The 17,683-nt window shown below is 43.4% G+C and overlaps 1 protein-coding gene across 1 annotated transcript in view; it reads right to left on the bottom strand.

Moving 5' to 3' along the window:
- KRT8 (keratin 8) overlaps positions 1 to 4,597 on the bottom strand; it is a 7,353-nt gene extending 2,756 nt beyond the window's left edge. The window contains exons 1-3 of the mRNA XM_006869990.1: positions 4,140 to 4,597; positions 1,237 to 1,445; positions 559 to 619 (exon numbers count right to left, since the gene is read on the bottom strand). Coding sequence (XP_006870052.1) covers positions 559 to 619; positions 1,237 to 1,445; positions 4,140 to 4,490 — 621 coding nt within the window. The 5' untranslated portion in view covers positions 4,491 to 4,597. The remainder of the gene's footprint in view (positions 1 to 558; positions 620 to 1,236; positions 1,446 to 4,139) is intronic.
- Between the last annotated feature and the right edge of the window lie 13,086 nt (positions 4,598 to 17,683).

The raw sequence follows: 17,683 nt of genomic DNA, 5'->3' as shown, positions 1-17,683 counted from the left end.
AGCATTCAGCTGCCGGAGAAAGTTCATCTCATCGGTCAGCCCTTCCAGGCGGGACTCCAGCTCTACCTTGTTCATATAAGCTTCATCCACATCCTGCGGGATGAGGGTGAGGAAACAGCATGAGAACCACAACCAAGCCCAACCTAAGGGACCCCTACAATCTACCCAATGGCCTAGACTTCAGGACTTTCTAGCTAACTGTCTTCCCCACCCCCACCTTGGGGTCCAGTCGTCTGTCCCATCATACTCCTCCCACCCCTGCAGCACCTCAACATCTACTTCCTTCTCCCCCTCTAGGAAGTCTTTTATGGGCAGACCTTCAGTCCTAGTGTTCCACTGTATTCCTCGTGCCCCAACATTGACATGCAAACAGCTATCCAGACACACCTAGTTACCCCTGTCCTTCCCTACCTTTCGATGCTAGGTACCTAGGAGACATTCAAATGTTGAAATCAATGAACTTGTCCCAGTTACGGAGAGAACCCAAAAAGCCTTCTTAGTCTGAGTCTCTAAGGCCCAACCTCTAGGGTCTGATTGGAAACATAGGTACTCCCTCACCTTCTTGATGAGGACAAAATCATTCTCCATCTCTGTTCGCTTATTGATCTCATCCTCGTACCTGGTGAGGAAACAGCTGAGAATCAGAGGATGATGGCAAAGGCAAGGTTGCCTTGGATCTTTTGTGCGGAGGGGCCGGGAAATGGAACATGACTATCTAGAAATTTCAGGTCATAAAGGATGTAAGTAGAATATAAGAGAACCGATCCTTCTGCCCCAACCGGCTACCTTCTCCCTGCCCCCACTCTATACAATCATTAGTTAGTGGGGAGGACTGGAATTGCCTCAGAGAGAATGTTTTAGGGTTTGCTGGAGATCAAGAGTCATGAATAAGTAAGGGTCAGATACATACAATTGAGCCTATTGGCTACCTGTCTCTCCCATCTTGGGTTTAGTGTAATTTACTGTCCATAGCCAGGCAGTTTGGGCACTGAGAGGGGTACTATTAATAACTGGAGTTCTGGTGTGGCGCTGTGGGTTAGTGCGCCAGACTGCAAAGCCGTTTGAACGGAAAGATCGGCGGTTCAAGCTCATCAGCGGCTCCTCGGAAATCCTAAACAGGGTGGCTATGGGTCAGAACCAACTTAACAACAACAACATTGCCCAGAAGTAGAAGGCCACAGGGACTGTGGCCTCTGAGGCAGGACGACCTCAGTGGGGAGAAGGGGAGTAGCTCACTTATTCTTGAAGTCCTCCACCAGCCCCTGCATGTTGCCCAGCTCTGCCTCCAACTTCAACTTCTCCTGACTCAGCATGTCCAGCTGCCGCCTCAGGTTGTTGATGTAGCTCTCAAACATGTTGTCCATGTTGCTCCTAGAGGTCTTCTGCTGCTGCAGAAGGCTCCACTTGGTCTCCAGCATCTTGTTCTGCTGCTCCAGGAACCGCACCTGCAAAGGGAAGTGGGCAAGGAGGTCCACATAAAGCCCGGGCTCAGCTTCTGGAGGGGCAACGAGCACTGACTGGAATTCTGTCAATTCCATCTCTTCCTCTACCCCACTCTCTAAGCAGTGAGGTCCCTGGTACCCAGCAACAACATTAGTTGTTTGGGGAGGATAGTCTATAACTTGGGGGAGATAACATGAGGGTGGTAGGAAGTCTGGTTAGAAGGGGGAAGTTAGGGGATTTATATTGAAAACTGTGTTCATATAACAAACAGGTCATATTTACTTAGATTGTCTATTGTTGTTAAGCGCCATTGAGTCTGTTTTGACTTATAGCGACCTTGTGTAGAGTTTCCGAGGAGCCACTGGTGAGCTTGAACTGCCGACCTTGAGGTTCAAATCAACCTTGCGGTCCAGTGTTTATATCCTACAACACCATACCAGGACTCCAGATTGTCTATCGCACATCAATAAAAATAGTCAAATTTTCTAAGGAAGCTTTTATTTACAAAAGAAAATGTAGATTGTTCAAATTAAGAAATCATTATTATTTAGAGAGACTTCAGGGGACTCATAGAGATTATTTTGTTGTTGTTTAGTGCCATCAAGTTGATCACGACTCATAGAGTTTCCAAGGAGCAGCTGGTGAGCTTGAACCTCCAACCTTGCGGTTCAAACCAACTTTGCAGTCCAGCGCATTAACCCACAGCACCACACCAGGATCCAAAGCTTTGTTCAAAGAGCACTGGACAGGAAGCCGAGGTCCTAGGAACACTGCTACTAATCTGTGCTACATATGACCTTGAGTTGCTTCCCCTTTGTGAGCATGGCCTTCTCTACCTTGCAATGGCCTGGAGGAACTCAATTTATGTAAAAAAAGTCACTCTCATTTATGTAAAAAAGTCACTCTCAGCTGGAAAAAGGTAAGAGACCTGCCAGAAAACTGAAGGCTCCTCCCTCCTCCCCACAGCACTCTCAGATTCTTCAGCATCTGTTGGAGACTGTCCAAAAAGCAAAGAGGGCCTGGGAGGGGTCTCAAGTCTCTATCCTGAATCCACAACTCTCCCCGCTGGTCCCAAACACAAGGATCCTGGGTCTGCAGCCTCAAAGAATCCAGATTTAAGGATGAAATTAGGGAATGTTAAATGAGAAAAAGTATAAAAGAAAGAACAACAAAAGAATTCCAAGATAGGGAGTGTTTCAGGCTTTGTTTTTTAACCAACTGAAAGTTGTCTCTCTTTTTTTTCCGAAGTAGGTGGACTTGAGAGAGAAGTCTAAAGTCCACAACCCCTCTCTCTAAAAAATTTTTTCTTCTCCAGATTATTTTGTCTTCCAATAATAAAAATGGTAAGTGATGACAACTGCTAGCCCTAAGAGCTTATCTAGTATGAGCCAAGTATTACTAAGCACTTGAATAGGAAATAACTAATTAATCTAGGAAACATCATGCCTATATTATAAATAAGAAATATCAGTCTTAACAAGGAAACTGAGGAATCAGGTATAAACTTGAATTCAGACTTCAGAGGTCGTGCTTAACTGGAAGAAGCCCAGAGCTAGCACGGCGTGGTCAAGACGTACAATCTAAAGTGCAAGCAATCCGCAAGCACTCTTTAAAGAACCAGGAAGTTGTAGGTGTCCTGGGGGGACTCCAATTCCTATGGGTTGTAGTCTGCCCCAGGATTTCCCTCCTTCCTTTCCCACAAGGCCTCCCAAAAACTCGTCGGCAGGAGGAGCTCTATCCTCCCCGTTCTTGGGGGCCCTGGGGCCCCTAAGGCTCCAAAACCCGGCCTGGCGCCTTCTTTGTCAGAGTGGAGCCTGATCTTTGAGGCGGAGCAGGATAGGGAAGAGCAAAATGGACAAGGGCCAAATGGAAAGAGGGGCGTTGTCAGGACGCGTTATCTGAAGCCATAAACTCAGGGGGTTCACAGGGCCTACAGCCGGGTGGTGTGTCCAACGCCCACAGACTTTGAATCTTTTTGTGTTGTTTTTTTTTAAGTCAATCTCTGGCGTCTCCCCCACCTCCACCCCTTGACACTCCACCCTTGACACACACCCACCCCCAGGCGTTAAGAGTTCCGCCAGGTGGACTGAGGGCGTCCCAAAGCCAACAGTAGGGGGCAGGACTCGGTCCCGCCCAGCCCCTCACAACACTGCTGGTTCCCAGGACAGGGGCCAATCTATGACTCAGTGTGTCCCCCACACGTAGGTTCTAGGACACCAAAAGCCTCAATCAATATTTGCCCTTTTCACTCAAGACACCCTCTTCCTTCTCCTGGAATTTCAAACAACTATTTCAAAAAAAAAAAAAAAAAGCAATGGACAGCACAGAGCAGCAGTCTAGGGGTGAAGAGTGAACCTGGAGAAGGGGGCTCTGCTCCCACCCCACAGCTTAAAAGCTGGGACTATTCCGGGATGCAAACTTTATCGAGCACGACTTGGAAATAGCTTGAGGGAGGGAGGAAGCCCCAGTATTCAGAGTCGCAAGCCATCCGGACCCTCTCCCCATCCCTGTCCCAGACCCAACAAAAGTGCGGGAGAAGTGAGTCATCAGTTGGAAGAGCGTTCCCAGGGTGGGTGGGGCCAGAGGTCGCCGGTGAAGGAACTGGATATGTGCCCACCGACAAGGAGGTCAAGAGAGAGGGTGTGCAGACCCTCTAGGGTGGTGGGCACAGCTGCTCATGCAGGGGAAACCCTCACCTTGTCGATGAAGGAGGCAAACTTGTTGTTCAGGGTCTTGATCTGCTCCTTTTCCTGGGTGCGTACGGCCTGGAAGTTGGGGTCCATTTCCCGCTTAACGGGGTTCAGCAGGCTCTGGTTCACCGTGACGGCCGTGATGCCCCCCATACCTCCTACCCCGCTATAGCTCCTGGACAGACCCATGCTAGCGCCCAGGCCACCCCGGTAGCTGCTACTGCTGCTGCCCACTCGGGAGAAGGACGAGGAGGAGCTGATTCGGGAGACAGGTCCGCTTGAGTAAGAACGGCTGCTGAAGGCCCGGGGGCCAGAGGTGGACACCTTGTAGGATTTCTGGGTTACCCTGATGGACATGGTGGAGGCTGAAGAGGAGGCAGCAAGCAGTAGAACGAGACAGAAATTGGAGAAGGAGCCAAAAAGTTGCTTCTACGTGGGGGGACAGAGCCCAGCTACCGCCCTTTATAAAAGAAAGCCCAGCCCAAGGGCAGGGGAGCGGCCTCTACCTGAGTGGCTAGGCCCTTAAGGGGCTGGGCCTAACTCGACACCTGCCACCACCAGACAGGACTCAGGTGGGGGCAGCAGAGAGCTGCTCCCACCCAGGGGCCCACTCCAGCACTGCCCCCAGAACCCGGGAAAGACATTCCGTGCATGTGAAACCGGAAGGAATATGCCCGGCCCAAACAGGCTTAGTTTCCCCATATCAAGGAGACTTGTCCTGGATCCCTAGCCACTGAAAGCCTGACTCCTGGTTTTGGTCCCCTTCCCTCCTATGGGAGATAAAAACTAAAGAACTGGGAAACAGAGCAGGAAAGGAACCCCCTGGCATCTGGGGAGCCGCTAAGCACCGACACCTCACCAGAGTTCTTCTCCCCACTCTGATGGCTTATGGGGTCTTCCTAGCTAATCACAGGGCTCTTGGACATGTGAAACCTGAGCCTGAAGTCAGCCTTTGCCTGTTTCTCCTCTGCACCTGGTACCATGCCAGGTCCCCAAAAGAGACCAGCACGTATTTGCAGGATGAATGAATGGACACACAGATACACACTGGCTATTTTCCCTCTGGATGTAAGATAGTGTGAGATTCAAGACAGCGGTCTTCCTGGACACAACCCAATGCCCTCCTTTCCTTCCAAGGTTCCTGATCCCCCATCCAGACCTGACACAGTAAACCTTGCTGAAGGGAACAGAGATGGAAGAACGGAGGAGGCAGGGAGGGGAGAGGGAAATATAAGAAGAAGGGCTCAGTTGAGGGTCTTCAATGTTCTCATTCCCATAGCTCCCAGACTAAACAACCAAAAGTGAGAAAGGATCATGGGAAGTGGGGTGGCGTGGAGTGGGATGCCGTGGATGTTGAGCCAGTCTGCAGCCACACAGACCCTCCTTCTTTTCCAAGGCCCCCAAATGGCCAGAGATGAAGGAAAGCGTCCGTGCACCTGTCTCCCTGAACCCATTACCAGAGTGAGTCAGGAGAGCAGGTTGGGGCACAGCACACACCTGTAAGATGTTGTAGAATAGGGAGTTGAGCAAGGCACCCAGGGCCTGGGTGGGGCTGGGTGGAGTAGCTGTAGGTGCATGTTGTGGGCAAAAGGCAGGAGGTTTAGGTCCCCAAGGTAGACATTCCAGCTGCAATTACCTTATGGCTGGGGCTAGAGTCTCTGAAAGGTGCTGCAGGGCTTGAGGCGGGGACTGGATGAATTTTAACAGGAGCAACTAACAATGACAGACACCCAGATCACTGGGGAAGAGGGACAGACACACAGCCCCTAGCCCAGAAAAGCAAGCGACCACCTATTAGGAGGGCAAATGTACTGATTGTTGCCCATCCTTCTCCAGGAGAGACATCAGGATCCCATAAGGCTAGGCACATGACCCTATCCAGAGATAGTCTCCCTTCTTTGGGGAGCTGACACAAATCCAAAGAAGCAAACACAGAGACAAGCTCATATACACACATACACATAAAGGGACACATTTTGAAGACCCTTCCAGAAAAATAAATCCAGAAACTCAGAGAGGACCCCAAGGCAACTCATCTTTGTTGTTGTTGTTGTTGTTGTTGTGTGCCGTCGAGTCAGTTCTGACTCATAGCGACCCTGTATAGGATTTCCAAGGAGCGGCTGGTAAGTTTGAACTGTCAACGTTGTGGTTCAAAACAACCTTCCGGTCCAGTGCTTTGTCACATTCCTCTTTTTCCTCGCCTCACCCTTCTTTAGGAAGGGTCCTCCTGAGTGTGCTGAACCAGGCAGAGGAAAATCCAGGTAGCAGCTGCTTACACCCAGCTCTATTCCAGCTCCTTTAAACAATGCTTCATTTTTTCACCAAAAGGAGTCCTGTTGCCACAGCGCATAAGTGCTTGACCATTATTGAAGGTTTGGCAGTTCAAACCTACTAGCCACTCCATGGGAGAAAGATGTGGCAATCTATTGCTGTAAAGTTTATAGCATTTCTACTTTGCCCTCTGGGGTCGCACTATGAATCAGAATGGACTGGACAACAATGAGTTTGGTTTGGTTTCAGTTTTCTCAAATGCTTGCCACCTTCTCCCCTGCTAACTGCAAGGTCAGCAGTTCAAATCTACCAGCTGCTCCTTGAGAGAAAGATGAGACTTTCTACTCCCATAAGGATTTACAACCTTCAAAACCCTGTACAGAGTCACTGTGAGTCGAAACCAAATCCATGGTGCATAGCCAACCACCACCAGCAACACTGAGAGACTTCATCCAGTGACCAAAAGGAGTAGTTGTTTGTTGATGTTGTTGAGTGCTGTTGAGTCAGTTCTGTGCAGGGTTTCTGAGGAGCAGCTGGTGGGTTTAAACCACTGAACCACTGACTTTGTGGTTCACAGTCTAGTGCTTATCCTACAACACCACACCAAGAGTCCAAAAGGAGAAGGGGATGGGCCAAATGCCAAGCCAGGAAGAGAGAAGGCGGAAAGAAAGAGGGAGGGAACTGGACAGACTGGTATTGCAGCCCTGAGGAGAAGAGAAAGCCAGTGGCCCTCACTTCCCTCCCCTACGCTATTCTCAGAAGGACCTGAGTGGGGGGCTCAGAGGAGAAAGCCTATTCCTGAACTGGCTTTGACAGGCTAAGGAGCACAAAACAGCGACCCAGAGACCATTCCTGAAATCCAGCTCCTCTTGCTCATACTACCTCGCTCCCTGGTTCCTGGAATGTCTCTTGGCCAAGGTGGAGACAAAGTGGGCTACAAGGAGCCCTATGGTTTGAAGGGTGGAGGGCTGTTCCCGATCTCACCCTGAGAGACAACATCTTTGCTAGAGCAATCCAGAACAATCCAGGGCCAGAAGTCTTTTTATAGGGGTGCTTGCATTTCGTGTCAGCTCCTAAGTGCCCAGAGACCTCAGCAAGCCTTCCCAGAGTCTCAGTGTGGAAGAGAGAACAGTCGTCTGCAGGTGGAGGCACAAACAAAGGCCTCTAGGATGCAGGCCAAGTGGTGAGGGGAGGGCAAACCGGACTGGGCCAGCCACAGGTATAACTTGCAAGGCTGTCTCTGGCCACTGCCATCTGCAGTAGTGCACGCCCAACAAAAGGGAGAGTGCTACGGTGACTGTGTCCAACCTGGAGGACCTGCCCCAAACCACCTTACCTGGACAGCCAGAGAGGGAAGGAAGAGACATCTGTTGCCTGTAGGCCAAGAGTGAGGACCACTCTCTGCCTCCTGTGCCCCACCTCACCCCTGCCTTGCTCGGTGCACAGGTGTGATGGGCAGAGTTAACACTGCATCTCTCACAACTACCATAAAAGATCTTCTGAACAAGTTCTTTTCAGAGAACAAGACTGATGACGTAATGATGGCACATTCATAAAAGCATTATTCATAATAGCCAACAGTGGACACAACCCAAATGTCCACCAAATGAGGACTGGATAAACAAATGTGGTATCGCCATACAATGGGCTGTTATTCTCAATAAAAAGGAACGAAATGCCCACACAAGATGCAAAATGGATGAGCCTTGAAAATACTATGCTAAGTGAAGTAACCCCGTCACAAAAGAACAAACGTTCTATTATTCCCTTTATAGGATATATCCAAAATAGGTGAACCATAGAGGTAGCAAATAGTAGTGGTCTAGAGGTGGAGTCTTGGTGTGGAACTGTAGGAGAAGCACTGGACTGCTAACCGAAAAGTCAGCGGTTCAAACCCACCAGTCTCTCCTTGGAAACTCCATACAGGGTTGTTATGAGTTGGAACTGACTCAACAGCATTTAGCAACAATAGGGATGGGAGGACGGAGTTGACTGCTAAATGGTGCAAGGGTTCTTTCTGTTGTTGTTCATTGCTGTCAAGTCAGTTCCAACTCATGGTTAACCCGTATAAGGTTTCCGAGAAGCGATTGGTGAGCTTGAACCAGTGACCTTACAGTTCAAACCAAACTTGTGGTCCATTGCTTATCTTACAGCACCACACCAGGTTTCTTTTTAGGGTTATAAAAATGTTCTAAAATACAATAATGATAGTTGTACAGCTCTGAGTATGCTAAAAAAAACATGAAATTGTACACTTTAAATGGTTGAGTTGTGGGTTATTATTAGGTGACATTGAGTGGGTTCCAATTCATATTGATGCTGCACAACAGAAAGAACCACTGCCCAGTCCTGGGTCATCCTTAAAATTGTTGTGGTTGAGCCAGTTGTTGTCACTGTGTCAATCCATCTCCTGGTGGATCTTCCTTTTTTTCACTGACCCTCTACTTAACTAAGCATGATATCTTTATCCAAGGACCAATTCTTGTTGACAACATGTCCAAAGAACAAGAAACAAAGTCTCACCATCCTCAACTCCAAGGAGCATTGTGACTGTACTTTTGAGACAGGTTTGTTTGTTCTTCTGGCAGTCCAAGGTAATTTCAACATTCTAATCCAAAACCATGATTAAATACATTGATTTGTCTATGGTCTTCCACAGTCATTGTCCAACTACCACACACATATGAGACATTGGGAATATAATGACTTGGACTAATACACCTTTGACCTCAAAGTGACACCTTAAAGAGGTGTTTTGCAGCAGATTTGCCCAATGCAATAAGTCATTAGACTTCTTTCTTTTTTTTTTAGGATGCTTTATTTTGAGTTATGTGATAGTTTGCATGGGAGAACATTAGCTTCACATTGATCCCATCGTATATCGTTTCCTTGCCATGGTTACAATCCCCTCCATGCATCATCCACCAACCATAGGGTATACCCCGCAAGCCTGCTCCCCCTCTGCCCCCAAGTTGTCAGCACACAAGCCCTCTCCCTCTCCCGGTTCAAAGTCCCCAGTGGTGCCATCTCTCTGCATCGTCATCCCTGCCTCCATCTCTGGGATCACCGCTTCCTTGTCATTAGACCTCTTGACTTAGGCTTCCATGAGTGTTGATTGTGAATCCAAGTAAAATGAACTCCTTGACCATTTCAATCTTTTCTCCATTTATCATGATATAGTTTATTGGTCCAGTTATGAGCATTTTTGTTTTCTTTACAATGAGGCACAATCCATACTGAAGGCTGTAATTTTTTTATCTTCCTTAGTAAACATTTCAAGTACTCTTCACCTCCAGCATGCAAGGTTGTGTCTTCTGCAAATTGCAGATTATTAATGAGTCTTCCTCCAATCCTGATGCCATGTTCTTCTTTACATAAATCTAGTTTCTCAGCATGCTTATACTTATGCTTAGCATACAGATTGAATAACTATGATGAAAGGATACAACCCTAGCACACACCTTTTCTGATTTTAAACCATTTAGTATCCCCTTGTTCTGTTCCAACAGCTTCCTCTTGGTCTATACTTATTGAGTACAATGGAGTGTTATGGGATACACATTCTTTGCAATGGTATCTATAGTTTGTTATGGTCTATAGAGTTGAATACCTCTGCATAGTCAATAAATCACAAGTAAACATCTTTCTGGTATTCTCTGCTTTCAGCCAAGATTTACCTGGTATCAACAATTATATCCCTCATTCCACATTCTGTTCTGAATTCCATTTGAACTTCTGGCAACACCCTTTCTATGTACTGCTGCAACCATTTTTTAATTATCTTCGGCAAAATTTTACTTTTGCTGAAGATAATATTGCATGTGATATCAATGATACTGTTAGATGATTTCCACATTCCATTGGGTCACCTCTCTTTGGAATGGGCACAGATATGGATCTCTTCCAATCAGTTAGCCAGGTAGCTGTCTTCCAAATTTCTGGGCACTAACTAGTGAGCTCCTCCAGCACTGCATCGGCTTATTGAAACATTTCAATTGGTATCCTGTCAATTCCGGGAGCCTTTTTTTTTGCCAATGCCTTCAATGTAGCTTGGATTTCTTCCTTCAGTACTATCAGTTCTTGATCATGTGCTACCTCTTGAAATGATTGAATATCAACTAATTCTTTTTTATATAGTTAGTGACTGTGTATTCCTTCCATCTTATTTTTCTGATTCATTCAATATTTTGCCCAATTGTTGTTGTTGCTGTTAAGTGCCATTGAGTCAGTTCCAACTCATGGCAACCCTGTATATTTCCAAGGAGCAGCTGGTGGGTTTGAACTGCTGACTTCGCACTTAGCAGACCAGTGCTTATCCTACAGCACTACACAGAATCCTTCCATATTTCAAGTTGAGGCTTGAATTTCTTCTCAGTTCTTTCTGCTTGAGAAACACTGAGCATGTTCTTCCCTTTTGGTTTTCTAACTCTAGGTCTTTGCATATTTCATTATAATACTTTACTTTGTCTTCTCAAGCTGCCCTTTAAATTTTGTTCACTTTTATTTCTTCATTTCGCCCTGTCATTTTAGCATCTCTAACTCAGAAGCAAGTTTCAGAGTCTCTTCTGACACCCATTTTGGTCTTTTCTTTCTTTTTTAATGATTTTTTGCTTTCTTCATGTATGATGTTCTTGACATTCACAACTCTTCTGATCTTCTGTCATTAGTGTCTAATTCATCAAATCTGTTCTTAAGATGATCTCTGAATTCAGGTAGGATATATTCAAGGTCATATTTTGGCTCGTGTGCACTTCTTTTAATTTTCTTCAGCTTCAACCTGAAGCTGAGCTATTAATGGTATAGTCCACAATCTGTCTCTGGCCTTGTTTTGGCTGATATTGATCTTCTCCATCATTTCTTCCCACAGATGTAGTCAATTTGATTTCTGTGTATTCTATCTGGTGATGTCCATGTGTATAGTCACCTTATATGTTGTTTTTAAAAACGTATTTGAAATGAATTCGTTATTGGTCTTGCAAAATTCCATCATGAGAGTTCCAGCATTGTTTCTATCCCTAAGGCCAATTTTCCAGTTACCTATCCCTCCTTTTTGTTTCCAACTTTTGCATTCCACACACCAGTAATTATCAATCCATCTGGGTTTCATGTTTGATCAGTTTCAAACTTAAGAAGTTGGTAGAATTCTGTAATTTCATCATCACTGGCTTTAGCAATTATTGAATTTTTTGAATAATAGTGGTATTACTGGACTTCCTTATAGGTGTTGGAATATTATCCTATCCCAGACAGCATTATAAACGTCAAGATCAATCTTGAAATGCTCTTTTTTACAATAAATGATATGCCATTCTTCTTCAATATGTCATTCCAGGCATACTAAGCACATCATATGATTATCCAATTCAAAATGGCCAGTACCAGTCCATTTCAACTCAGTAATGCCTAGGATATCAATCTTTATGAGTTCCATTTCATTTGTGATGACTTCCAATCTTCCTTGATTCATATTTTGCACAATCCATGTTCTGATTATTAGTGGATGTTTGCAGCTTTTTCCTTCCTTCCATTTTGAATTGTGTCCCATCAGCAAATGGAGGTCCTGAAAGCTTTACTCCATCCATGTTACTAAGGTCAACTGTACTTTGAGGAGGCAGCTCTTCCCTAGTCGTATTTTCAGTGTTTTCCATGATGAGGGCCTCATCTTCCTGAACTATTTCAGATGACGTTCTGCTGCCATTCATAAGGTTTTCAGTGGCTAACCATTCAGAAGTGGTTCATATCTCCTTCTTTCTAGTCTATACTTAGTCTTGAAGCTCCACTGAAACCTGTCCACCATATGTGACCCTGCTTGTATTTAAAATATTGGTGGCATAGCTTCCAGCATCACAGTACAACACATGAGCCACCACAGCACAACACACTGACAGCTGAGTGGTGGTGAATTGTATAGCATAGGAATAGAAACGTAAGTTAGCCACACAAAGCATGGACTTTTAAAGTCAGCACAGGGGTTGGGGCATAGGAGGGAAGAGTTTGTTTCAATGCTGAAAGGAAAGGAATTCTCTCCCTCTGGTTAGTAACCAAGGAAATATCCCCCGAAGCACTAAAATCACTTTAAAAGATGAGGCAACTTAAAATGTTATTGTTGGTATAAAAATAGCTAAGTTTAGTACCTAGTCAGCAAGAACAATTAGTTGAAAAAGGAAGCCACAGGTGATGAGCACATTCATCAATAAGCCACATTATGAATAATAAAATTGATTTAATTGTGTGTTGTATACCTCAAGGCCAAAATTGCTCATAATGCATCCTCAGTAAATAGTGCTATTTTATTGTTGAGGTTGCAATCGCTGTCACAAAGGAAGATGTGTTTGAATTGGTAAATGGAAAATTCATTTGCTCTGTAAACTTTCACCCAAATCACAATAAAAAAAAGCTTTTAAAAAAAACACTGATAGTGTAAAAGACAAGGAGGACAGTTTTGTTTGGGGGGTTCTGGGAGATGAAGTAAGAAAAACAAAGAAATAGGGACGATGACACCATGTCCCTCAGAGAGGAAATGGGGACGTTTCATCACCTGTCCAGGGACACAGAGACTATGGCTGAAAGGCTCCAAATGGGTCCGAAGGACAGTAGTGCCAGGGGGTCTGAGCAAGGGGAAATAGAAAGCAAGAAGTCTCTGGAAAAGATTTGAGGAAAGGGGAGATGGAAAGAGGATTAAGATGAGAAGTTAAAGTTGACATGAGGGGTGAAGACTGTGAATGGATCCATGGAAGAACCTTAAGGAAGGGGTCACACAACCTTAATGGCTTCACTGTAAGCAAGCAGGGGGAAATACTTTGCTACGTGTATTCAGGTGGTCAGATAGGAGTGCAAGAAGGAAGAAGGAACAGGTAGGACCTGGGACTCAGCTACAGGTGACCTGTCCCCACCCTTATCCTCCAATCTTGAGAGTTACCCACGGCCTGAGCTACTTGGTTATGGACCTGTTGTCCAGAGGCCAACTGTTCACAGATTCCCACTGAGAAGTGCGAGGACCATGGTGAGATAGAGGGAACCATTGAATTGGTTCCAAAAGGCCCTCTATTTCTTCCTACTTTTATTCAAACATTCATTGCTCTGTCAATGAACAAACTGGAACTTCTATTAAAATTGAAGCAAAGAGTTTACTGCAGGAACAAAAAGATCCATAATGGGCAGCACTTCATGAGGATTCACATGAAAGGAAGTTTTCACAATTTAAGTACAGAAAATCCAGGAACTTATAAGAAAAAAAAAATCGGATTGTTTGAAATTTGCAAATTATGCTTTAGCAGACACTAGACAATTTGAAGATCTCGTGAGCATAATTTTGTTAATCATAAAATTTGAACGTAGCCAAGAATCTATTTTAGTAGATACGCTGTTGTCATCAAGTCAATTCTGACTCAAAGCAACCCTAGAACAATTGTCTCATAGCATTTCCAAGGCTGCAAATATTTACAGAAGTAAACTGTCCCATTTTCCTCCCACCGAGCAGCTAGTGGACTCAATTGCCAACTTTGCAGTTAGTAGCCTACCTCTTAACCACTGCATCATCAAAGCTCCTCTTTTCAGTGCATAATCAACTAAAATTAGCAAAAAAAAAAAAAAAAGGACAATTGGACAGGGGGTAGTTGAAGCCATGTAGTTTTCTGGTGAACTTAAGATTTTGTTCTACTTCTAATGTATTTATTCATGCCCAACAATTGTATAAACTCCTCCTTGTTGTACTAGAATAAAATCAATGCTATTACCCAACACAACTTTGGCATAGCTAAAGGGTCAGAATTAGTCTGTCCACTGTGGGGGATTTGATGGCAAATTTGATGGTACTGGCTACTGATTGACCTAATTTAACAAAGGCATTATAATCTCAGGCCCCAGTAAGAGTAACAATATACAGTAAGAGAATACTCTTAAAAGGTTTCATAGAGTGTTAACTAAAAAATGCTGCAATAAGGCAAATATCATAAAAATAATTGTTATGATAAAGTAATATCTTCAGCTATTTGCATGGAAAATATGATATTAAAACAAAAGACAATATTATAAGTGTGTAATTAAACAACTATCATAAGAATATCAGTAATCAGGGAACAAAGTCCAACTTTTCTGCAGATTGTATGAAATCTTGTTCCATGATCTTGGGAGGAGTCATTTTCTTTTGATGTCATCTGCATCTGGTCACAAAGGCATCTGAGCTTCAGTTTAAGTCCTTTAGTAGGTTTAAGAGTCCAAGCAGGGGTTTTAGCCATCTTAAGTTGGGATGCCACCACTGGTCTGTCAGTTTGCCATACTGTGGTAGCTTGCATGTTGCTGCAGTGCTAAAACCTGTGCCACTAATATTTTAAATATAAGCAGGATCAGCCATGGTGGACAGGTTTAAGCAAGCTTCCAGACAAAGCAAGACTAGGAAAAAGAAGAGGTCAGCTACTTCTGAATGTTTAGCCACTGAAAACCTTCTGAATAGCAGTGGAACATTGTCAGATGTAGTAACAGAAAATGAAAGCACTATGAATTGCTCCAGAATATTGTCAAATATAGTGCTGGAAGATGCGTCCCTCAGTTTGGAATGCAATCAAAATGCAACTTGAGAAGAGCTGCCTCCTCAAGTAGAGTTGACCGTGATGATGCAAATGGAGTAAGGCTTTCAGAACCTTCATTTGCTGATGGAGCACAACATAAAATGAGGAGAAACATCTGTAAACATTCATTAATAATAGGAACATGAAATGAGGGAAATTGGAAGCTGTCAAAAATGAAATGGAAGGATCAATATCTGAGATATTAGTGAGTTGAAATGGACTGGTATTAGCCATTCTGAATCTGACAATCATATGATTTACTATGCCGAGAATGAAAAACTGAAGAGGAATGATGTCACATTCATCATCAAAAAAAGAATAATATGCATACACCTACAAGGAAGACCAAAATTACACACCAACCATTAAAACCAGTGATGATGAAATTGAAGGATTCTACCAACTTCTTCAGTCTGAAATTGATCAAACCTGTAATTAAGACATATTGATAATTACTGGTGATTGGAATGTGAAGATTAGAAAGAAAGAGGAAGGATCAGTAGTTGGAAAATATGGCCTTGGTGACAGAAATTATGCTGGAAATCGCATGATAGAATTTTGCAAGACCAATGACTTATTCACTGCAAATATCTTTTTTAAACAGCATAAAAGACGACAATACACATGGACTTCACAGATGCAAATTAACTGCATCTGTGGAAAAAGATGGTGGAAAACCTCCATGTCATCAGTCAAAACAAGGATAGGAGCTAACTATGGAACAGACCATCAATTGCTCATGTGTAAGTTGAGGCTGAAGCTGAAGAAAATTAAAACAAGTCCACAAGCATCAAAATATGACCTTGACCATATCTCACCTCTATTTAGAAACCATCTCAAGAACAGATTTGATTCATTTAATGACCAAAACCCAGAAGAGTTGTGGGATGACATGAAGAACATCAAAAAGGAAGAAAGCAAAAGGTCATTAAGAAGACAAGAATGAAAAATAAATAAAATTTTAAAAAGACAAGAATGGAAGAAAAGACCAAAACCGATATCAGAAGAGACTCTGAAACTTGCTTTCCAGCTAAAGCAAAAGGAAGAAATGAGGAGGTAAAAAAAGATGAACATAAAATTTCCAAGGGCAGTTTGAGATACAAAGTCAAGTATTATAATAATATGTGCACAGACTAGAGTTATAAAACCAAAAAAGAACATGTTCAGCATTTCTCAAACTGAAAGAACCAAAGGAAAAATTCAAGCCTCGACTTGAAATACTGAAGGATTCTATGGGCAAAATATTGAATGATGCAGAAAGCATCAAAAGAAGATGGAAGAATATACAGTCATTGTGCCAAAAAGAAATGGTCAAGGTTCAATCATTTGTAGAGGTAGCATATGATCAAAAGGCTATGTTACTGAATGAAGTCCAAGGTGCACTGAAGGCACTGGTAAAGAACAAGGCTCTGGGAATTGATGGAATATAAATTGACATCTTTCAACAAACTGATGCAACTCTGCAGACACTCACTTATTCATGCCAAGTAATTTGGAAGACAGCTACCTGGCTAACTGATTGAAAGAGATGCATGTATGTGCCCATTCCAAAGAGAGGTGATCCAATGGAATGCAGAAATTATATACAATATCATTAATAGCACATGCAAGCAAACTTTTGCTGAAGATCATTTTTAAATGTTTTGCTGCAACAATACATCGATAGGGAACTGCCAGAGGTTCAAGCCTGATTCAGACAAGGAAGTAGAACAAGGGAAATCATTGTTGATGTAAAAATGATTTTGGCTGAAAGCAAAGAATACCAGAAACATGTTTACCTGTGCTTTCTTGACTATGCAAAGTCTTTCAACTGTGTATATCATGACAAGCTACAGACAACATTGCAAAGAATGGTTATTCCCAAACACTAATGTGCTCATGAGGAAACTGTACATAGACCAAGAGGCAGTTGTTCAAACAGAACAAGGGGATACGGAATGATTTAAAATCAGGAAATGTGTGTGCCAAAGTTGTATTATCTCACTATACTTATTCAGTCTGTATGCTGAGCAAATAATCTGAGAAACTGGATTATATGAAGAAGAACATGGTATAAGGATTGAAAGACGACTCATTAACCTGCGACAGGCAGATGATAGAACTTTGCTTGCTGAAAGTGAATAGGACTTCAAATATTTACTGATGAAGATAGAAGATAGGTTGCACTTCAATGTAAAAAAAAAAAAAAAAAACCCTCACAACTAGACCAATAAATTACAACATGACAAATAGAAAAAAAGATTGAAGTTGTCAAAGATTCCATGTTGCTTGAATCCATTATCAACACTCACGGAAGCAGCAGTCAAGAAATCAAATAACATATTGCTGTAGGCAAATCTGTTGCACAAGACCTCTTCTAAGTATTCAAGAGCAAATATGTCAGTTTGAGGACTAAGGTGCACCTGACCCAAAACAAGGTATTTTCAATAACCTCATATGCAAGTAAAAATTGGACAATGAATAAGGATGACAGTAGAAAAAATGATGAATTTGAGTCATGGTGTCGGAGAAGAATATTAAAAGTACCATAAAATGCCATAAGAACAAACAAATCTGTGTTGAAAGAAGGATAGTCAGAATGCTTCTTAGAAGTCAGGATACAGAGACTTCATATCTCACATTTCAGGATAAAATAGACTATCTTAAATGGAGGGAAGAATTAATGGAATATAAGGTAACCATAACAGTGTGATTGGGGTAGCGGGTTTAGTT

The sequence above is a fragment of the Chrysochloris asiatica genome, unplaced genomic scaffold, assembly GCF_000296735.1.
Source record: "Chrysochloris asiatica unplaced genomic scaffold, ChrAsi1.0 scaffold00138, whole genome shotgun sequence".
Taxonomy (NCBI): domain Eukaryota; kingdom Metazoa; phylum Chordata; class Mammalia; order Afrosoricida; family Chrysochloridae; genus Chrysochloris; species Chrysochloris asiatica.
Note: the sequence above shows the minus strand (reverse complement) of the source record. Positions and strands in the feature narration are given on the sequence as shown.